The following is a 23718-nucleotide window of genomic DNA, read 5'->3' as shown; positions in this document are numbered from 1 at the left end:
AGAATAGTGATCAAGAATAATGGCAAGTGTTTGCAACAATATGGATGGACCTAAAGAGTATTATGCTAAGCCTAAATAAGTCAGTCAGAGAAAGACAAATACTATATGATTTCACTCATATGTGGAATTTAAGAAACAGAACAAATAGAGAAACAAGGGGAAAGAAGAGAGACAACTCAAGAAACAGACTCTTAACTTTAGAGAATAAACTGATGGTTAGGGGAGGTGGGTGGAGGATGGGAGAAATAGGGGATGGGGATGAAGGAATGTACTTGTAATGAGCACCAGTGATGATCAGAAGTGATGAATCACTATATTGTACACCTGACACTAATATAACACTCTATGTTCACTATACTGGAATTTTTAAAAAAGAGTAATGGCAAGTAATAAAACTTTAGGAGTTAAAGATACCTGAGTGGTTAAGAAAGAGAAAGATGGCTTGAGATGGTGTTGTAGACAGACCATAACTGCATCTGTAGAATGTGGGAGGCCGTCCCTGTGAGGAGTCTATTATTCGAAGTACGGTGGGAAGCCCCAGGAGTATTTTAAGCCAGAGAATGACAGAATTTTATTTTGTTTATAAACTTTACCATAGCTATTGCTTGGAGAATAGGCTTAGGAAGGGAAGCTTGGTGGAAGGCAGTTTTTCAGCATTTTTAGAGAAGATAAGTGCTGTAAGTAGCTACGACTTAGCTCCCATCTTTTTCCCAAACCCTATTTACCTGCTGTTGTCCCTGTTACCACAGTGAAGCCCAGAGCTTTGGGCTTGCGGTGCGGCAGCTGGTGCTACCATGACAGCAAACACAAGAGCTGCTCCCTCCTGTCCTAGGGGAAGAGTTGAGCTCTGACTAGGGTGGTAGCCCCATTGGTGCAGATGAATGGAGACTAATGAACAAATTCTGCTTCATCCAGTGCAATGCATATCAGTTGGCTTTTCTAGCATCTAACAATGTTTCATTCAGTTAGCAAACTTTTGTACTACTTTTACTGATTATATTTAAAGCTTCAGAAATAAGAAGGTAATTTGTAACATTTGATGTTTGAATATAAAGTATACATGGAGTTTATAATTCTAAGTCAGCAATTTTAATGTTTAATCTATTTTATAGTAGATTATAATTAAATAATGCTCTTTAAAATCATAGTGTATAAAAGCATAAAGCAAAGTATGTAAAGTTATATACCTTAATAGTATGTTTTATAAAGTAAGGAATTTTTAATTTTATTATATTTATGTCCTTTATTTCTCTTTCTTTTTTTTATTGAAAGTACCAAGACACGAATATGCAGGGAGTTGTGTATGAACTAAACAGCTATATAGAACAACGGTTGGATACAGGAGGAGACAACCAGCTACTCCTCTATGAATTGAGTAGCATCATTAAAATAGGTAAGAAATGTTTTGTATTCCTTCTGGTAGAAAATTTGAACTGAAGATTCTTTTATTCCATTGCAGAAAATGGAAAAAGTAATATACTTACTACAAGGCGAATGCAAGTCATTTATTTACTTCTATTCTGGGGCTAAATTTGAAATGAAAATATTTTATTATGAAAGTACTGGAATGAGTCAAGCCTAAAAATTCCTAAGTTGTCTAATCCCAAAAAAGTATCTGCCAGATATATAAATGGAATGAATGTACTATGCTTTCTAAATAAAACCTAGTTTTCTTTGGAAAGTATAGTTTTATTGAATTAAATCACATCGTTATGGAGTAAATCATTAATTTTTAAGAAACAAAAAGCATCTTAAATATATTTGGGGAGGTGACAGAGTTATATACTGTTATCACCATTTTACTGATGAGGAAGCTGTGGCAAAGACAGGTCAAATATTTTATCCAAGGCCACACGAGTAAAAAGGAGTGAAACAGGAGTCTACATTCAGGCAGTCCTCCCCTAGTGATATCTGTTATCTGCTCTGATAATTGCCTTCAGATGAACCGGAAGCAGTTTTAGGAAAGTTAAATTATGTTTTCTTCAATGATGACATGTGGAGATATACATCATCCTTTTTGGTTGTTGCTAACATTGATTACTCATTATTATAAATCTCATGTCTGATATTTTTCATTTTTTAAAAATTAAATACAATTCTTAAAAAATATTTCCAATAATTGTGATACTTAAAGTTTCACAAAGATATTATTACATAGCACATGAGCTGCTGTATGCATTTGAGGATGTCACATCTTAAAATTTGCTGTAGCTGATGCATAATGAATGCAGATGCTCTACTTGTGTGATTGAGTAAAGTGGTAACTTAATCTGCTCAGTTGACTGCATGACAATTAGTTATGGTAACGGTCCTTTCACAAAGACTCCTGCCTGAGGTCTCACCTTAAAGAGTTTATACGTGGTCTGTTCTTCCATTGAGATTAGTTTCTTCCCTTTTTATTACTTTGGCAGCCACAAAAGCTGATGGATTTGCACTGTATTTCCTTGGAGAGTGCAATAATGTAAGTATCTAAATTTAGATTTTGGTGCTCTAGATAAGAAAATGTCATAAGCTTTTTAAAAAAGATACACTGTATTACAAACAACAGATGCTTGGGAATTAGGTACTTCAAACTCCTGTTGTGTTCCGTTTCTATACACAGTTATTGCCAGCTGAAAAGTTTAGCAGTGTGGCAACATTGGGGCATAAAGTCTTATAACTTATTTATTGTTTTAGTTTTGGTTTATGGTATCGTATCCTAGGGATGGTATTTCTAGACTTAGTGTTTTGTACAAAAGATATTTCAGCACCGGGAGCTGGGGCACCATGGATGATTTATGCCCTTGCAAAACAGTCTGTAACAGTAAAATGAGAACAAAAGTCTAGTATTTTTATGTGTGTGTGATTTTTTTTTTTTAATTTCTTTAAGGCAACTCTCACAGCTGGGACAGTTACTAAGTGTAGCTCCCGGAGCTGTGGTGGCCATAGCTCAGACTGTTCCATGACATGGGGCTTTTCTAGTCCTCTGTGCGACAGGCTGGACCTTGTGTCTCTGGGTTAATTTACTCAACGCATGGCCCACTATCAAATCCAGTTGTGTATAAGGCACTTTAAAAAGTACTTTAAGATGTTTGGCTACTGGCATCTGATTTTTGTTATGAAATTAAAACCACATACATGACATTTTAGACCAATATTCTAAGCCAATAACAATTATATTTGTAATTTAAATATATAGAAATTATTTATAAATATATTTGGAAAATTCTTACTATGTATTTCTTATGAGTTAGGCATTGTTATTTGAGATTTGGAATGTATTTTTGCAATGCAATACTTGTATGTATGAGTAATCAAAATGTGTGCTATTTATAATATATAAAATGTTAATAGGAATAGAGATGCAAGTGTTCTGAGATGTTTGATAGTACTCTTGAATTATACAGTAGTCCAAAGGATAAACAGTAGTTGCACAAAAATATTTCTTGGCTGATTTACCAAACCCATAATTGATCCTCTTCTTTTTTGCAGCCCTTCTTTCCCCCTTGCATAGTAAAAATTTATGTTACAGGATTAGAAGCTCTTTAGGGTAAAAGACCTTTTCTTACAAATCTTCACATTCACCCAGCATCTCTCCTAGTGCCTTCCATGTACAGAATAAGAGTGTTAATTAAATTAAATTATTCAAATATCACTACTACTTTTAAAAACATTAAATGATATTTCAGCTAATGGGTAAGCTACTGAAATAACAAGTAGATCTCATTCTTTCCTATTCATTCCAAAAATTTATTTTTAAAATTTTGCCTTTTAGAAAACTGTTATATAATTTGTAATTCTATTGAAAATGTACTGGTGTGTATGTTAGCTCAGGGTGATCATGAGAGTGCATGTCTCCTTATGACGCCCCTGGGATCTGCAGACAACTCTCAGGGCTTAACCTTGGCAGCTGAGTGTGTACCACGTGACCCTTTCCCTTCAATCACAGCTATTTGTGACCCAAACTCGGACCCATCCAATTCTCTGCTGAAACCTGGATCCCGGACTCAGCATTTCTAGCTGTTTTCATGAAAAGAAGTGAGTGAACCCTGGAACTGAGACGGCCCCATGGGATGACCCTCTTCTGCTCTGTGTGACAGAGAATGGGGGAAAGTGGTTTGCAGAGGTCAGGAAGAGCAGGCAACAAGAGGCCAGGGGTCTGCAGGGTGTGACAGCCTCAGGAAGTGCTTGAATTTTTAGAGCCTGCGTTGAGATTCACAAATCCCATATTCTTAGGCACTTGGCTGGCTTGTAGGTTTTTGTGGGGGTTTTTTGCAAGCTTTGTTTATACATTGACCTTTGTGAAGTAGGTTCCTAGAATATGTGATTTAGAGAAAGCTCTTTGTGTCTACAGTCTCTAAACTGTATTCTATGTATACCAGTTCTAATTCTTTGACTTTTTTTACTTAATTGAGGGGATGACACTATATGCTTCCTAAGTCTATTGATTTCACTGTACATGACTATCTCTGAGGTCATTGTGTCCATGGTCCTGTCCTGCTCAACAGCATGTCCCTAGGAACACACAGCAGATGACCTAGCAAAAATTGTAGCTTCTTCTGACCTTCCTAAGTCCTGTCTCACTCTGTTGTGCATTATTATCATATACTTCTCCTTCAGAGAATTTAACTGAGTCTGTAATTATGTATTTATTTATGGTGTGTGTGATTGTTTATCTGGCTTTCTAATGAGAATGGGATCTCCATGAAGGCAGAGACCTTGTCCTCCTGGGAGGATACTTTTAGGGGTGATTACTGCATTTTGTTCACCACGTTTTTCCTTGTATGTATTCCACACAGGTGTCTGTGCCTTTAATATTTCCCTGCCCTGGGGACTTCTGTGGGTAGGAAGAAGACATCGCCTGAAGTCTAGGTTCACTGAAGTGTTTCTTTTTTAGTTCTTTCTTTCTTTCTTTCTTTCTTTCTTTCTTTCTTTCTTTCTTTCTTTCTTTTCTTCTTTTTTTCTTAAGATTTTATTTATTTATTCATGAGAGACACAGACAGGGAGAGAGAGGCAGAGACACAGGCAGAGGGAGAAGCAGGCTCCATGCAGGGAGCCTGATGTGGTACTCGATCCCGGGACCCCAGGATCACGCCCTGTGCTGAAGGCAGGCACTAAGCCACTGAGCCACCCAAGGACCCCTTCCTTCCTTCCTTCCTTCCTTCCTTCCTTCCTTCCTTCCTTCCTTCCTTCCTTCCTTCCTTTCTTTTTCTTTCTTTTTTTTTCTTTCTTTCTTTCTTTCTTTCTTTCTTTCTTTCTTTCTTTCTTTCTTTTTTTCTTTCTTTCTTTCTCCCTCCCTCCCTCTTTCTTTTTCTTTCTTTCTTTCTTTCTTTCTTTCTTTCTTTCTTTCTTTCTTTCTTTCTTCTTTCTTTTTCTTCTCTCTTTCTCTCCCTCCCTCCCTCTCTCTTTCTTCCTTTCCTTTCCTTTTCCTTTTCCTTTTCCTTTTCCTTTTCCTTTTCTTTTCCTTTCCTCTTCTTTCTTTCTTTCTTTCTTTCTTTCTTTCTTTCTTTCTTTCTTTCTTTCTCTTTCTTTCTTCTCTCATTCTTTCTCTCTTTCTTTCCTTTCTTTCTTTTCTTTCTTGTTTCAGCAGGCTCCACACTCCACATGGAGCACAATGCGGCCCTTAAGCTCACTACCTTGAGTTCAAGACCTGCACTGGTCAAGAGATGGACGCTTCACTGACAAGCCACGCAGACGCCCCTGAAGTGTTTCTTTAGTTGTATCTACAAGATTACCACTTTTTTTGTTCTTCATTTCCTCATGCATCTCAGGTCTTCCGTTTGGAATCACTTTTCTTCTCTCCTGTAGAATTTTCCTTAGTGAGAGTGTGCTGATGGGAAACTTTCACTTTTTGTCTGAGTGTGTCTTTATGTCATCACTTTTCTTAGAATAGATCTTTGCTGGATACAGAAATCAGATTGATAAAATTCTCTGTGCATTGACTTGAGCATAGTTACTTTTGGGTTCTTTTTTGTTGTTTTTCTCAGTTCTTCAGTATAGTTTTTTTATTTCCTGGATATTTTTTAAGTTGATCTTTTATTTCTTGGGACATATTAACATTTAACATTGTTTTATATTCTTTCTGAATTTACATATCTTGGTTTTGTTTCATACATGTCTTAAAGATAGTGGCTTATTTGCTCATGTGTTTTAATTTATTTTGTGTTTTAACTGTGAATCGTTTTCTTCCTTGGGCCTTTTTAAATGGCTGTTCTTAAGAACTGTGTTTAAGTCCTTCTCCTGGAGACAGGATATAAATTGTTTTTTGCCAGTCATCTAAGACACTTCTAATCCAGGACTATTTTAAATTATCTCATGAGATTTTTTTTCAGACTACAAAGTAGTATGGGTTCAAGCAACACACCCATGTGGCACACAGTTATGATTTCTCAGAGGAGATTTTTATTGTCCCTCTAGCAATAAATACAAGATACTCTGGGGCCCTAGCAATCTCCTTGCAACATTAAGTATATTTACCCTTGCAGCTACAATGAGGCATTAGCCCTTTGCAGGTCTCTGCCCCATGTGGGGGTTCTTCTGTTCGCTGCCATGCTTTCCTGAGGGGAGGTCAGCACATCCAAGCTTTGTTGCTCTCAAGAACAATCCAGCTTGGGATTCACTTGCCTCACAGATTTCTTTATTGATTTCTTTTTATATTTCTGTGGATTCCATCCATTCTTCTCAGCCCAGCAATGCATTAGAAATGATTGTAAAATGTACTTTATCCAGCCTTTAAATAATTTTAAAATTGTTTTCTCCAGGAGTATCATATTATCTAATCTGCCCTATTGCTTGAACATATGTTGACATACTTCTAAAATGTAAGACAACCATATTAAATAAAATAAAGTTGTTTTTTTTTTTTTTGCCCAGGTAAGCAGATACATGTCTATTTATTTAAATTCAAGATGGCATATTTAGATATTTATAGTTTTTTAAAAAAGATTTATTTATTTATTTATTTGTTTATTTATTTATTCATGAGAGACACACAGAGACAGAGACACTAAAATAAAGTTGTTGTTTTGTTTTGTTTTTGCCCAGGTGAGCAGATACATGTCTACTTATTTAAATACAAGATGGCATATTATAGATATTTATAGCTTTTTAAAAAAAGACTTATTTATTTATTTATTTATTTATTTATTCATGAGAGACACACAGAGAGAGGCAGAGACACAGGCAGAGGGAGAAGCAGGTTCCATGTAGGGAGCCTGATACGGAACTCGGTCCCAGGACCCTGAGATCATGCCCTGAGCCATCCAGGCATTCCTGTGATAAGATTTTTAGTCTATACCAAAAATACCAAGGATTAAGATACAGATGGGAGGAATTATAGAATTCTTATATGTAATAAAAATACTAATTTCTTTTTCATAAATGAGAACAGCAGAAATAATTTCCAAAATTGATACATTGAGAAATGTAATTTAAATAGTATTTAAACATATCAAAAATTCTACTGGTAGAATTAAAAAACCACATCAAGAGATGCCTGGGTGGCTCAGAGGTTAAGCGTCTGCCTTCAGCTAGGGGCGTGATCGTGGAGTCCCAGGATTGAGTCGCACATCGGGCTCCCTGCATGGAGCCTGCTTCTCCCTCTGCCTGTGTCTTTGCCTCTTTCTCTCTGACTCTCTTGAATAAATAAATAAAATCTTAAAAAAAAAAAAAAACCCACATCAATATTACCAGAAAGGAAAGCATCTAAAGAAAACATGGAAAGTTAAGGAAAAGAGAAAACTAAGTTGTATTAAAACACTAAATATAAAACTTAAAATAGATTGTGGAACTCGTTTCAAAAATATGTCACAACAAAATTATAAGTAGAATGGGCCCAGCTATCAAAAGAAAAAAAATCTTGAATTAGATTTAAAAGCCCCACAACTATCTTCTATTTTATAGAGGCATGTATAATAAACAGAGGACTCAGGAGTGGCTGAAAATAAAAAGGTAATTTTAGGGGCCTCTGGGTGGCTCAGTCAGTAAAGCGTCTGCCTTCGGCTCAGGTCACGATCCCAGAGTCCTGGGATCGAGCTGTACCTTGGGCTCCCTGCTCAGTGGAGCGTCTGCTTCTCCCTCTCCTTCTGTTGCTCCCCCTGCTTGCTCTCTCTCAAGTAAATAAATAAATAAATAAAATCTTTAAAAAATAAAATAGAAAGGTAATTTTAGATGGAGCAAACCTATTCTAGAAAAAATGAAAACAAAATAAGAGAAAGTACCACAAGATCAATAATGAAGTTTAGTTTGGGGAATAAAAGCATTAAATTGGAACAGGAGGTCACTTGGGATTTGTGAAGGGGTTTAGTCTGCAGTGAAGGCAGAGCTGTTATGAAGTTTATACTATAAATATTTGATGTATCAAAATTTGTAAAGCAGGACACTTGGGTGGCTCAGTGGTTGAGTGTCTGCCTTTGGCTCAGGGCGGGATCCCAGGACCGGAGATCGATTCCGGCATCTGGCTCCTTGCATGGAGCCTGCTTCTCCTACTTTTGCCTGTGTCTCTGCCTCTCTTTCTGTGTCTCTCATGAATAAATAAATAAGATCTTTAAAAAAAAAATTTGTAAAGCAAAACACATACACACACAAAAAGAACAGAAGGATACAATAATATTTTTAGTGGTTGACAGATCAAAAATACATTTTAGAGAAAGTTAGTAGTATCAATAAGTAGGCTTATCCAGAAAATATATATATTATTTTAGGTTTTACCAATGTGGATTTCCTTTTATTCTTTGGGTTAGACCCTACTTTGATGCTTTTAGCCTTCATTTAAGAACTCAGATCCCTCCGAAAACATTTAAAAAAAAAGAACTCAGATTCCCATAATGGCTAAAAACAAGGAAATTAACATAAATAATGTGAAGTGTAATTCTGTGAGAAGAAAACAAATACAGTTAATGGGATATTGAGAGCATAATATTTACAAAAATGAAGTGTAGTATTGCTAAAGCTCTGGGCAAAGTTATTCACAGTGGAAGATCCGACATCCTTGAAGTATTAAACATCTATACATTTTTGAGGCATTAATAAGAGACAAAGTAAATTAATTTTTTAGCACATTTTTACTGGGTACAACTGCATGATAGTATTCCAAGTACTAGAGACACGATAGTAAATTAAAATCTCTGTCCTTTTAGGATTTGCCAATTTAACCTATGGACTTAGAAAAAGAAAATCCATATAAACAAGAGACTCCAAAGAATGTATAGATACAGGGGCACCTGGGTAGTGCAGTCAATTGAGCCTATGAAGTGGTTTTATCTCAAGTCGTGATCTTGGAGTTGTGAGCTAGAGCCCCACATCAGGCTCACTCAGCGGGGTGTCTGCCCAAGGATTCTCTCTCTCCCTCTGCCCCTCCACCCCCCCCAAATAAATAAATAAATAAATCCTATAAAAACCCTATACAGATGTAAGCTATTTTCCAGCCTAATGAATAAAAAAGAGAAAACACAATTATGTTTAATAGTTTAGGAAATACAGCAGTAGATAGAATGAAAATGATAAACGAGAGGATATTTACACTAATAAATGTAGACATTTATTTTTATATATATATTTTTTATTGAAATTTGATTTGCCGACATATAGTATAACACTGAGTGCTCATCCCATCAAGTGCCCTTCTTAGTGCCTGTCACCCAGTCATCCCGTCCCCTCCACTCGCCTCCCCTTCCATTACCCCTTGTTCGTTTCCCAGAGTTAGGAGTCTCTCATGTTTTAGATAAAATAGACAGTTTTTGAGGAAAATGTAAATTGTCCCATTTAATACAAATGATGATAGGAAACCTAGGGGGACCAGTAAATGAAAGAAACTGGAGACAGCATTTAAAAAGCTTTTCTAAAAGCCACTTGGACATTTTTTCCAAACTGTTTTTTGAGTACAAACCTTGTTCAGGCTGTTTGCTACCCCTGGGGACACTGATGAACCAGAATAGGTTCCCTCATTATACCTTCCCTGTGCTTTTCACGTTCCACTGGGACAGTCCCTCAGGAGAGACTACTCCTGTGCTATACACATTTTTTCAGAGCCTGGAAGAAGACGGACAGCTTCCCAAAAACATCATGAGACTCTGGAGTTGGCCTGAGTGAATTGTAGCTCACCACTCTGTGACTTCGAAAAGATTTTTAAACTGTCTAAATCTTAATTTAACTTCCATTGATTAAATGTTGTGTCGTGAATGTTATTCATTCAGCAAACCACTTAAAATACCTGCTGTGTACCAAAAATTTATGCTAAATTGCTGAGCATACAAAGATGATAAAAAGCAAAACAAAACACCAGTCCTGTCATCAAAGAATGTCATAGAGGAAATGGGGAAATCCACAGTTCAGTGTAACATACAATCTTGAGTGCAGAGAGGAAGCCAAGGTGTTGTGGAATAGTGAATTTGATGGGGTGCTGGGGTGAATCACACTAAAAACAACTCAGATGATTAGCTCTGTTTAAGTAGGGTTTGGAAGACCTCTTCCTTAGTAGAAGAGGAAATAAAGGGCGTTCTTGGGCAGAAGCAGAAGTCTGTGAGAAATCTGGAGTTGGGAGAGGAAGTAGCATATCTGTGTGTCCTGACCCTTTGCAGAGATTCACATCATGACGCATACAGGGTGCTTTTGAAATATTTGTTGGAAAAACTATTTTTTTCCATGATAAGATTTTGGTTAATTAATCTTTTTTTTTTTTTTTTACAGTTTCTCTCTTTCATACCCAGTCTTTTACTCTGACACATAACATACTTTATGATATTATCATTATAGGTTTTCTTGTGTTATCTCTAAGAGTATTTTGTAAAAGCTAAAATCTTTCAACCCCTACATTTTTTAATTCATAAAGTAAGTTCACAACAGATAGCTCTTCATACATTGGTGTTGAAGGCCAGTTTATAGCAAGTACTTTAAAGTAATGGCGTGACTTCCTCAACTGCATAATGAACTTCAGCAGGTTAATCTTAAGAATCATGCAGTTAGTTCTCCTGAAAGTTCCAGGTGAACCTGGGGCCAGTTGTTCCTGCCCATCTGCATAGCTCTAAATTCGTTTACTGTCCACTGCCATCTAGTGTCTTGTGAGAAAAATAACCCAATGGTAAGCCTATAAATAAGATCACTTTTGAAGTATTTCTAAAATTGATCTGATTGTAAGTTGAAGCCTTAACATTAAAAAAAAAAAATGAAGTTTCATGAATAAAGTGGTCATTGAATTGTGTATGGGAAGGAAGATGAGAAACAGTGTCTACCACCTGGTGTTTCAATTTAATAGATGTCAGTGAATCGGATTTTCCCTTTTCATCAAAAAATCATGTTTTTTTTCTCAATAAATTATGATAGTCTTTTCTAGTGTTTATTTTCCACCAAATCTATTTGTCCAAATTAGCTTTTTTATAATTTGGATGCTTTTTTATTGCTTCATTAAGTGAACCTACTGGTCATGACTACTGTTTACCAATCGTATCTACTTTTAATTATCTAACCTTAGATATAAGTAGTAAAAATTGCTGTTACTCCAGAAATACAGGCTAGTTTATAAGGGATTTCTTTGAAAAATTGAAGCTCATTTGTCGCTTCCTACTGCACGGCCAGTCTCTTTGATGGTCGTGGGAGGTGGAGGGCTAGTAGCCCCTGGGAGATTCCCCGAACAGAGAGGAACCAACAGCAGTACTTGTCACCGTGCATGTTCTGAATGCAGTTGATTTCTTCTCTGGGAAGAGTAGGTAGAGGTGGCTGAGGTTTGGAACTTTGGACCTTTTCCTTGTTTTTAGTTTAGTTTAGTTTTTTTTTTTTTTTTTTTTTATCTCTAGCTTCTAAAATACATTTGTGCTAATAAACGTTTTCATAGATGATGCAGTGTTAGGGCAGGAATTAATTTTAGGGACTCAGTTCAACATTGGATTTTATAGATAAATGATGTAAGTACATGCATAGTAGTCAGTACATTTTAAAATACCATGTAGTGATGTTTGATAAAAAGCAGTTTCTAAAAAAAAAAAAAAAGCAGTTTCTACTCACTCTTATGGAAATAGTGTAATTTTTTAATCTTTATAAAAAATCTTTATAAAGATTTTTTTTTTTTAAGATTTATTTGTTCATTCAGAGAGAGCGAAGAGAGAGGCAGACACAAGCAGGCACCATGCAGAAAGCCCGATGTGGGACTGGATCCTGGGTCTCCAGGATCACACCCTGGGCTGCAGGCGGCTCTAAACCGCTGCGCCACCGGGGCTTGCCCTTTATAAAGATTCCTTCATGCCAAATATCATAGTGATTTTTTTAATAAAATTCCTCTGATGAATCACTGAACTCTACCTTGGAAACTGATGATACACAATATGTTAATTAATTGAATTTAAATAAATATATTTTTAAAAATAAAAATAAAGTTAGTATTTCCTTGATAAGTTTCCATAGAACTTACACCCATCATTGATTAATGCAGTAATGCAGCCCCTTTGCCAATGAAAGATGCAAAGTATATCTTATCCAATGAACTGTGGTTACTTTGAAACATGAGGAACCAAAGCAAGACTTGCTTTGTCAGGTCACAAAATGTACGACAAGTTTATAGTAATTCAAACAGTGTGGTAGATTGTCAACCCACTGTACGTAATTGAGAATTCAGAAAGAGACCCAAGTATACTCGGGGATTAGTATTTGGTGAAGGTAGTAGTTTAGCCACTGGAGAGTGACTCTTGAGTACACAGCTGTCCATTTGATTATTTCTTAGAGTCAATAAAAGTAGGCTTAATGAATCTTCCATATCCTGTGAATACATGTAAGATTCAGCCTCTATTTTAGAGGTTTGTTTCTTATTTTTTCCATTTGCAATAATAGCTGTCCGTTTGTGGGTTCAGTTACAAAGATGATGAAGAACATTAAGAACATGGCATTACAACACAGATTTCAAACTAGTGGTTGATACTGAATCAGAGATGGATGTTATGAGGCGAACCTTTGCACAGGGAATTGTATGGAGTAAAACACAAACAAAAAGGAATGGGAAAGCCCTAATGCAGAGGGGAGAAAGTGAAACCACGTCAGAAACAGGTGTCAATCCCAGGCCGGTCCTCATTTTCCCCTCCTGTCTGAGCTTTTGGCCTTCATTTAACAATTTATTCAGTACTTTTAGCCCTCACCTCCAGCTCTCATTTGGAAACATTTCTACTTGATAAATATGAACAAAAATCATAAACTGGTAAAACAAAGATAAAGTTTCCACGGTAAAGAATTATTTAAATTTTTGGTAACTATCTATTATCCACAAGTTTTTCAGATTCAATGAAGTAGTTGAAAGATTTCCAAACCTTTGATTGTCAGCAAACCTAATATATGGAATAGCTTTCCATACACCTTTGGAAGAAAGCAGTATTTGCTATCTGTTTCTTGTGCTCCATATAGAAACCCTACGTAGAAGTGATAGATATTTTATAATATTACATAAGTGATCTCCTAATAATATAGGATTGTATAAGCTATTCTTTCATTATTGGTTTTTGAAGGTTAATTACAACTTGTAGATACTATTAAATCTAGCCTTGAAAGGCATGTAGCAAAGTCATCCAAAAAGATATCTTGTTTTAGATCTTCAAACAACAAAGCCAAAGCTACCACTGGGAGCTTGCTCCAGAGTACTTTTTGTCACCATCCTGGAAGCTCTATAGGAGCTAGGCAAACCCCTCGGTTTGTTCACATTCATTTCCTGCCTTCATCTTCGGTAAAGAAAAGAACATTGCTCGGCATTCTTCTTATGATTAACTTTCTCATAGTTGGAGAAAATCATTATCAATTCTGATTTTTTCTTCAGGCTGAATATACCACATCCTTTACTTTTTTTCCTTGCAATCATCCCTTCTTCCTGTTCTTAAATAGTTTTTCTACTCTTTTCTCAATCTTAAGAGAAGGTGGCACGCCGATTTGTACCGCAGCAATGATAGACACTAAATCTAATAAAAATCTTACTTCATCTACACTGTAGGAATATTGGTGCATAATAGAACTATGGTAACTTTAAAACCCGTGATGCTGAATTCTAGACTCTTTAAAAGTGAATAAGGTGGAATTTTCATTTACTATCTTATATGTAGTTAAATTTTAAAAATCTTTTTAAAGCATATAACTTGTAATAAACATTTTTAACTTAATCTCTACAAAGAACCTTTAAAAAATATTTTTCACAGGCATTGATTTACTTAATTACAAATGCTATGTAAGCATAGTCCTGATAAAGATCTACCTGTGAATAAAATATTTTGAATTTCACTTCTCATCTGTAAGTAATGATGATTTATTTAAAGCAGCTGGGGTTGCATCTATGCTCTGCTTTCCTTCTCCCACTCCTACTCAATTGGAGGAGCTCATTTATAGGGTTTACTCTTGTGTGATAGTTGAGTTAGATTTTATAGGAAGGAGTTCTCTGACATTACAGAGCTTGAAAACCACTTATCTAATAAGTGTATGATTATATCTAACTCAAGTTCTTCAACTAGAATTTGCTTAGTAAGTATTAGTAGGAACACGTAGCTTAAGAGGATTATCTAATCTTTAGATTTTAACTTACAGCAATTCAATTTAAGATAAAAGTAAAGTATTGGGAGAATTTATCTGAACCTTAATATTTTTAAATTGAGTAGATAATCATAATACAGTTATGTCACAATATTGCCCCCAATCTCCACGTTATTTGTTTTGAATAGTAATTCTTACTTAGTAGAAATTTATTTAAAATATTGGATTTAGTCAAAATAACTGATATTTTTTAAAAACTTCTCAAAATGGTTTCAGTACTTTGCCTTCCCACCTAGTCATTTGAAAGGGAACGATGCAGCCAGATTTGCTAAAAATATTTTGCATAAGAGTATTTCAAATCTATAATTTTATAATCAGGCCAATTTAAAGACTGGAATGATTTGAGTCATTAAAAAAAGTAATACTGTATTGAGAAAGAAAGATTTTTAATGAAAATGAAAAATGTAACCAAATCAGTTTGACTTATAGTCTTTGATCCTATCTTCTGATCCAGAAGTCCAGTCTCTAGGGGAGGTTGGGCCGGATGTGTATGTGTTTCTTGCTTGACAGAACCTTGACCCTAAGGACAACTTTTTTTTCCCCATTTTATTGTTTTCTATATATCAAAATAATTTTGGAGGCTATTTTAAGAGTGTTTCTGTGCTTAGACATTCATTGAAGTCCTGTATCTAGCCTGTTTGTGTCCTATAGGGAATACGGGAGAGAATTGCACCTCACATACCCTAGTTTGATCATTGCAAAGCACTTTTCCTCATTTTCTGTCTCTTCATTGGCTTACAGATTCCTCATGACCAATAAGTAGTATCTAGGAGTCTTTTTGTAGTGCCAAAGCACAGGGGGGTCTATAAAACATGTTCTTTCTTCTTGCTAGAGTCTGTGCGTGTTCACTCCACCTGGAATCAAAGAAGGAAAGCCCCGGCTCATTCCTGCTGGGCCTATTGCCCAGGGCACCACCATCTCTGCCTATGTGGCCAAGTCCAGAAAAACATTGCTAGTGGAAGACATCCTTGGGGTAAATGGCTTTTTGCTCTGTAACATTTATAACCTGAAGTATTTATTTCATAAAGATGACATATCATTTTAATGTTATGATTCAAGCCATTTAATAAAACCATTAGAGCAAGATACAGATCAATAAATGGATTTGTATGTAAACTAATTTTTGTTCTCAGAAAATCCTGTCTTACATACCCACCGAGAGCTAGATTTAAATAGTTCTGATTTCAAAACGTACCTGTACAGCTAAGCATAAAATGTATGTTTATATTCATATAAACTAAATGATCACTGTTCTTTGTTTTATATCCTAGCAAGATGTATGTAAATGAGTTAGCTACTGCTCTGTACCATTCTACCCCAAGTTTTAGTGATGTCCTGCAATACCCACTTGTTACTGCTCATGAGTCTGGATTGGACCATTTTGCTCATTGGGCTGTATTCAGCTTGGCTTGCTTATGTATCTGAGATCAGCTGGCTGACACTTAGGAACTGCCTGGCGTCAGAGAACCTCAGTGATTATCACTCCCCTCCCTCCCACCCCACCTCTCATCATGGTGACAGGGCTTCCAGAGAATAAGTCAAACATGGAAGTGAGTTTTCAAGCATCTGTCTGTATCAAATTTACTACCCTTGCATTAGCCAAAGGAAATCACATAAGCAAGCCCAGACGCAGTATTGGAGGCCCATGGGTATGGAGACTGTGACAAATGGAGCCCTTAGTATAGTCTTCCACACTATATGTGAGCACTGTGATGAAATGTCACTATATGAGCTTATACTTTAAAATTTACAAGTATGCCAATGACTATATAGGTGTAATGAAATTGCTTGAGAAAGTGCTAAGTTGGAGTCTTGAAATCTGGATTTTAATTCTGGTTTTGCTACTAATTATCTATACAGATACAGATAAGGAAGGTTGCTGAAAGACATGATCTTCATTGTAAGATCATTTTATGGAGTGCCTAGGTGGCTCAGTCGCTTAAGCCTCTGACTCCTGGTTTCCACTCAGGCCATGATGTCAGGGTGGTGAGATTGACCTCTGCATCAGGCTCTGCACTGAGCATGGAGTCTGCTTGAGATTCTCTCTTTCCGAGTCCCCCCCCGCCCCGTCCCACACTTGTGTACGCTCTTTCTCAAATAAAATGTTTTCTAAAAAAGATAATTATGTGACATGATAGAGATGCTAACTACCACTACAATGGCAATCGTATTATAATATATAAATATATAACACAAAATCAACATGTTTTATACTTTAAATGTACATAATGTCATGTCAAGCATATTTCAATTTTAAAAAGTTTCAAAAGTAGATAGATACTATACAAATTGTCATTTGAAAATGCTCTATCATATATGCAAGCTTTCAAAAGATCTGTAAGTTACAAATACAGATTTGTACTATTCTTGATTGATGAAAAGCTTCCTACGGACAGCAGAAATTAAACAGAATTGGTAGCTTTGGTATTAATTTATTCAATTCCCTATATTCCTTTGAGTGATTAGCTAAGCTAGAAAGTTATTAAAGTCAAAGAACCAATTGGGTTTTTCCTAAGTAATCGATAATTATTGGATGATTTGAATACTTAATATGAACCTTTGAGATTCAATCAGAATGACTAGCATTAATATACACTTCTGTATTATTCTAACCTTAAAAAATAGAACGGACACAATTTTTTAGTATACTTCCTTCATGTGGTATTTATAAACTGGCAAAGCCCTTGGAAGAGTTCTAGCACATAGAAGGTGATGGTTAAATAGGGATTAGCCATCAAATTTACCTTTATTATTGCATGAAGTTAATATATATTCATTGATTAAATCCATCACAGGGAGAAAGAAACATAAAAGCAATATCTGTGTATAGGTGTTGTGTTGCTAAAGATAAGCATTTTCTTAAATAGAGTTTACAGTGTCCATCCTCATTTGATTTTCCTTTGAAAGGGACTGCCTATTTTTTATTACTAGTATTAGGCAAATTCTGACAAATAAGAATCTTAACATAATGATTCCCATTTCTTTTACTGAATTTATATCTTTCCTTCTTTTATTTTTCAGGATGAACGGTTTCCAAGGGGTACTGGTCTGGAGTCCGGGACTCGCATCCAGTCTGTTCTTTGTTTACCAATTGTCACTGCAATTGGTGATTTGATTGGTATCTTGGAGCTCTACCGGCACTGGGGCAAAGAAGCTTTCTGTATGAGTCACCAGGAGGTGAGGCTAGCCCCTTGACCACACTCATTATTATTGTTCAGTTAATGAATGAGTATTTAAAACCACAGTTTGGGCAGCCCTGGTGGCTCAGTGGTTTAGCACTGCCTTCAGCCCAGGGTGGGATCCTGGAGACCCAGGATCGAGTCTCATGTCGGGCTCCCTGCATGGAGCCTGCTTCTCCTTCGGCCTGTGTCTCTGCCTTTCTCTCTCTCTCTTATGAATAAATAAATAAAATCTTTATAAATAAATAAGTAAGTAAGTAAAACCACAGCTTGCTTGACAGTGTTTTGATGGTTTTTAAAAACCTTTATTTTTGTTTTGTAGTTACTTGGAGAGAAAACTGATTACATTAGGAATATAGTAATTTATTTTAGTTAAATAGAATCCATTCTAACAATAAAAATAGAAGTATGCTGGAAAAAAATAGAAGTATGCCATATTGTGCATCAAATAAAGTAGCAAGATGACTTTGGAAAGTTTTTGCATTCTGGTTGTCTATGTTTCCCTAAAAATGTCCTCTTCCTAGAGGATATCCCGAAGAAAGATTCCAACATCAAATACATTTGGAAAACGATGAGTTCCACGCACTGTTCCCTGGATCAGAATCGGCTCATTAATCCTTAACCCAAATGCCACAGTGATCTCTCTGTCACTTCCAGCCTACAAATGCGCAAGACCCTCAGTGGCCTATACCCCATCCACTTGGCAGGCCATCCCAGCTTCTGCTCTTCCTCTGTTTAGATTGCACGTGTCCCTGTTGCCCCCCACCCTAGTTGCTTCCTTCAGGTGCATCCTCACATGTCACCATGCTGAAGAGGAGGCCTTCCCTGAACACTGCTCATAGCCCCAGGGGGATCCTCTGTGGCATTGCCCCTCCATCTGGTGTGACTCTTTTCCTCTGTGTCCCCTTGTCACCAGCTAAGGCCCTGGGCACTTCTTTATTCTTTCTTGTCTTTCTTCTACAGTCTTCTATGAACTGTGCTGGTACTGGCGGTGCTGTGTCTCCAGCACCTAGACTAGTGCCTGTTACCAAGGAGGCACCCAGTGGATGTGTGGGAAGTGAATGAATAATAAAAGAAGTAGAATAGCTAGTAATTTGAGAACTTGTCAGCAAAATTTTAGAAATATTTCATCATTGTAAAGTGGTCATTGAAGCCATTTTAATAGTTTTTTTGTTAAACTGAAAAATAATTATTTTATGTGAAAATCATTGGATGATGGCTCTCTTAAGCAATTCATCTTGCTTTTTGTCTACAGTTAAGAGGAGTGAGAGAACATTAAACTCAGTTATAAAGGGGCTGGAAATGTAAAAGACAAATCCTGTACATATTTAATTCTCTATTTGGCAAAATATTCAAATACTCAGCAGCCTCAGAAAATACTTCATATGCATTTATGCTAGAGTCCTTTGTTAGGATGTCCGCATATGACTAATCAAAGGGTGTTTCATCCTTTTTTTTAGGTTGCAACAGCAAATCTTGCCTGGGCTTCAGTAGCAATACATCAGGTGCAGGTGTGCCTTGGGGTGTTTTTACGGGACTCCCTAAGGGGAGCTGTTTAAAGTATAGCCACTGGGGGACAGGGTGGGGGTTAATAAGTGACCCTAATGTGTTATTTTGGATATTAGGTATTTTGTTATTTCTAAAATTTTGTGTCTATTCATTTTTATTTACTTATTCCCTGCCTTAAATATCTTACAATTATTTATATATATATGTGTGTGTATGCATATATAGAATTATAATATATATGATTATAAATCATTTATGCCATAAATGATACATGTTCTATTACGGTTTTTGTTTTGTTTTGTTTTCCATTTCCTTTCCAAGGAAAGGAACAATCTCCTACTGGCAATAGCATTGCTATCTTTATGACTCCATTTCCTAAATTAAAGTGTCCTCTAAACCAAATGGTATACAAAAACTTTTATCTCACATTTAAGATACCTGCTTCTCTAGAAAACATGATTTAATTAAAAATATTACAAGCCTTGTCGAGGTTCCTTGTAACTAGACTTTAGAGTTCAGGGACACAGTAGTGGTATAATTCTGCTTTGTATCTTCCACTTTTCATTGTTGTCTTTTTTTAAAAATCCATTTCAGCAAACTCAGGCTCTGTGATGAGAGGAGAAAAACGTATAGGATAATAGTATGAGACCTCTCAGATCTGATCGTATCAAGGATAAGTGGGACATGTGCCCAAGTTGCATTTTTTAAAGTGTAAAGTAGTTTTAAAGAGCAACTCTGGACATAGACTGCCTTGATCTGCATGCTGGCTTCGTCACTTACTGACTCCAGAGTAGGATCATGGTCTAAACTTCTTTATGCTCCAATTATAAAAGTAAATCCCAAATCTGTAGAGTTTTGTGGTGATTAAATGACACAGTAACCCTAAAGCTATAGAACACAGCTCAGTGCATTTAAGCATTCAATAAATATAACTTGTTACTAATAGTATTACTACTTAAAAAACAGTGATTGTGTTGTGTCTTTTAAAATAAAATATGGTATGTAGTACTCGGGGAATTGTTATTTTAAAAAAAGTAGAAGTCTCGTATGACTCACGTCCATTACTTTATACGGCAGGTGTGCAGAGGCCTTGCGAAACAAACTGAGCTGAATGACTTCCTACTGGATGTGTCCAAGTAAGTCTTTGTTTGTGGGGTGGCAGGCCGTTTCCTCAATCGGTGCTTTAGAATAAGTGCAGACCAAGGAATAGGCACCACATGAGCCGTCTGTAGGAAGGGTGCTTGCTCCGGACCATTACATTATATTCTCCTCCGTGCTCAGTTAACGAGTGAAGGACTGCGGATGTTCGTGTGCTCCTGTTAATTTGCAGTCTGGTGTATCTTTTCCAAGTAGACTCACTAGAGGGTGTTAAAGACACTAAGTATTTCTATTTTTGTAGGAGAGAATGCAGAGCAGTAGAAGAGGAGGAAATGTTCTAGTTTATTATTTTCCAAAAAGTCCTCTCTGGCATTTTCTATAAATATGTCAGCAAAATATGTTATCAGTATTATTATTTTACTTTGCCCATGTTTGGTAGCTCAGATATCATTTTAAAGAAAATGTTCCATTTTTCTGAAATTGGACCTAGAAAAACCTCATTGGGCTGGCAGTGAAAGCAGTTACAGATACTTCTTACAGTCGAGATTCGTAATTGGTTTTGCCTGCTTCAGGCAAGATTGTCCATAGATCTGACCCTCTACTGAACTGCTGAAATCTAAGATAATGCCCCAGGATGTGGTCACTTCAGGGTCATGTCCTCTGGCAAGTTAATAGAAGAATAACATACCTGTTCTTCACCAGCAGCAGTTCTGACTGTGCTCTCTCTCTTACATCACTCTGGCAGCACCTACTAACATGGGCATCCAGAAGTGTTGTAATCTCCATCACTAATTATACTGAAGTTGCTGTTTGTGACACATGGGTTTCTTGAAATGTGGAATTAGAGAAGCATGGACATAAGAGTGCTCAGCTATGTCTGAGACAGAATCAGTGTCTCTGGGACACATGACATTACTACCTGAGAACACGTGGAAAGGGGAGCCGTGCACCTTCCCCTGCTCTAGTGTATCTGAATACCTTGAGAGTCTTCCACAGTCTGGTTAAATCCCTGTAAATCTCTCCTCTAGGGGAAACCCATTTGATTTTACCATCTTTCCTGCTGTGCGTTCCTCAGAGCAGTGATTAAGCATGTGCTAAGTCTTATTGGCTCCAAACTGACTAATTTGTCTTTTCAACAAAAGGCATTGTTTATCACTATTAAGTTATCTTATTTCTGAGTACATTGCTAAATTCACAGGAACCTAAAGTGAAAGCGGTACCTTGCCAATAGATCCTATATCAACATATTCCCTGAAATACATTCCTACTAATTCATCTGTTTATCAGGTTGACATTTTAATGGAGGTGCCATATATCTCCAAGAGATTTACTTGCTGTTTGTAATAATGAGTATATAATTCACTTGTGCAAAGTCGGTAGGCCATTATCATTTCTTGTATTCTGATATTTCTTCTCAAAGGAATTACATTGCTTTCTCAGTACAGTTAAACTAACATTTTAACTATATTAATGAGATTTACCAAATTTAAATATTTTTGTTTCAGATATTCATGAAAATATTAAATCTGGTGAGCCCAATTTTATCCCTTCATAGTTTTAGTTAAATACTACAAAACTTTCTCTCAAAATAGGTACTTACCAATAAAATAATTACTTAATTTATCCTCTGAAATTAGAGCCTTCATACCAAAGTAAATGATAAAGTTTCATTTATCTCTCTAAAGTAATATTATTGTCCGTTTCCACAAAAGGACAGAAATCAACATATATGTTTTTTGCTTAAATGTAGAGAAAACTGGGAAATGTATTCAGTTTAATATGTTCTGTGTTCTTATTTAGATTAATTACCAGTTTTATGTTCCTTTTTTCAGGACGTATTTTGATAACATAGTTGCAATAGACTCTCTACTTGAACACATAATGGTAGGTTGCTTTTTATCTTGAAAATGATTGTATTGAACCCTTAGATTCATGTCCTAATATATGGTGGAATATTTTCATGTATTGGGTATATAAACAGTTTTAAATATGATGAAAAGATGGTGCTTGGTGGGTGGAGGTGTTGCTCTGATTTGTCACTTTTGATTAATTTTGGAGGGGTTTGGATAACTTTTGGAAAAATATCTGTGTTTTTCATTATTTAGTGGTGAGCTATACTTTGAGAAAACATTTAATTCCTTTTTATATTCTCCAAAACACCTTTTGCATATCAACTAGATTAGGAATTCCCAACTGATTCTTTTTGATCTTGAGGTTGATTCTATTTACTTTCGTCTTAAGTCTTCCTCTCTATCTGGAAGACTAACAGGTACTTGGAGCTGAAAGCCATAGGAAGTTGAGTTTCATCTGTATTTTCTTGTTGCTGCTTTAGTGCTCTGGCAAGACTCCATTAGAGAAGTGGCTTCTGGCCAAATTGACCTGTATGTGTGCTCCACACATGATCAGGCTTCTTGGTACCATTCTTACCCTGTTGTGTATTTTGATAAGGGTTCTTGCTCCATCCCATTTTCCTGTCTTTTCTCAAAAGATAGTAAGCCTGCACAATACATTATAGGCTTATAGGCTCGGTTCCAGTCTTCATGATACACTATGATGTATTTCTCTTTGATATCATGGCAGGTGAGTAGGGAGTGTGATATGCTCTGTGTTTTGTAGACAGAAAGTTTATGAAGGGAATTAGTAACATTAGGGGTTATTGCTTTCAGCCCATTCCTTACATAGTTATATTGGTGGTTTTATTTGGATGAAAAAGAGTACTTAGTTGCATTGTAAAAAATTGTTTGGTTATAACAAAATTTCAGGAGTTTGTAAAGAAGTCAAAAATATTAAGAAAACTAAAAATATAAATATATGGATTGACACAGCTTGACTAGGGGTATAAGAAACACTCATTGACTGATATTATTAATGTTATCTTTTCATTTTTTAATTTAATTTAATTTATTTATTTATGAGAGACAGAGAAAGAGTCAGAGACACAGGCAAAGGGAGAAGCAAGCTCCATTCAGGGAGCCCGATGTGGGACTCGATCCTGGGACCTCAGGATCACGCCCTGAGCTGAAGGCAGACGCTTAACCCACTGAGCCACCCAGGCATCCCCGTAATGTTATCCTTTTAAAAACAATTAATTGAGATATAATTCACATATCACAGTATTCATCCATTTAAAGTGTTCAATTCAGTAGTTTTTAGAATATTCAAAGATATGTGCAACCATCACCAGTCAATTTAGAACATTTTCATTACCTCCAAAAGACACTCCATATCCTTTTAGCCATCACCTACTCATGCCCTCATCCTACTGCCTCCCACCACTCTCTCCCCAATCTTAAGCAACCACTAATCTACTTTTTTTTTTTATGTATTTACCTATTCTGGACATCTCACATAAAAGAGATCAGTAATGTGTGGCCTTTTATGCCTGGCTTTTTTCACTTAGCACGCT

The 23718-nt window shown here is 36.2% G+C and overlaps 1 protein-coding gene across 1 annotated transcript in view; it reads left to right on the top strand.

The window, feature by feature from the left end:
• The window catches only part of PDE10A (phosphodiesterase 10A), a 298350-nt gene that overhangs the window by 202557 nt on the left and 72075 nt on the right, over positions 1-23718 (top strand). Inside the window, exons 4-10 of the mRNA XM_025422715.2 lie at positions 1273-1393; positions 2412-2461; positions 15359-15499; positions 17548-17703; positions 19166-19216; positions 20292-20350; positions 22145-22196. Of these exons, the coding sequence (XP_025278500.2) occupies positions 1273-1393; positions 2412-2461; positions 15359-15499; positions 17548-17703; positions 19166-19216; positions 20292-20350; positions 22145-22196 (630 nt within the window). The remainder of the gene's footprint in view (positions 1-1272; positions 1394-2411; positions 2462-15358; positions 15500-17547; positions 17704-19165; positions 19217-20291; positions 20351-22144; positions 22197-23718) is intronic.

Source organism: Canis lupus, chromosome 1 (assembly GCF_003254725.2).
Source record: "Canis lupus dingo isolate Sandy chromosome 1, ASM325472v2, whole genome shotgun sequence".
NCBI lineage: Eukaryota > Metazoa > Chordata > Mammalia > Carnivora > Canidae > Canis > Canis lupus.
Note: the sequence above shows the minus strand (reverse complement) of the source record. Positions and strands in the feature narration are given on the sequence as shown.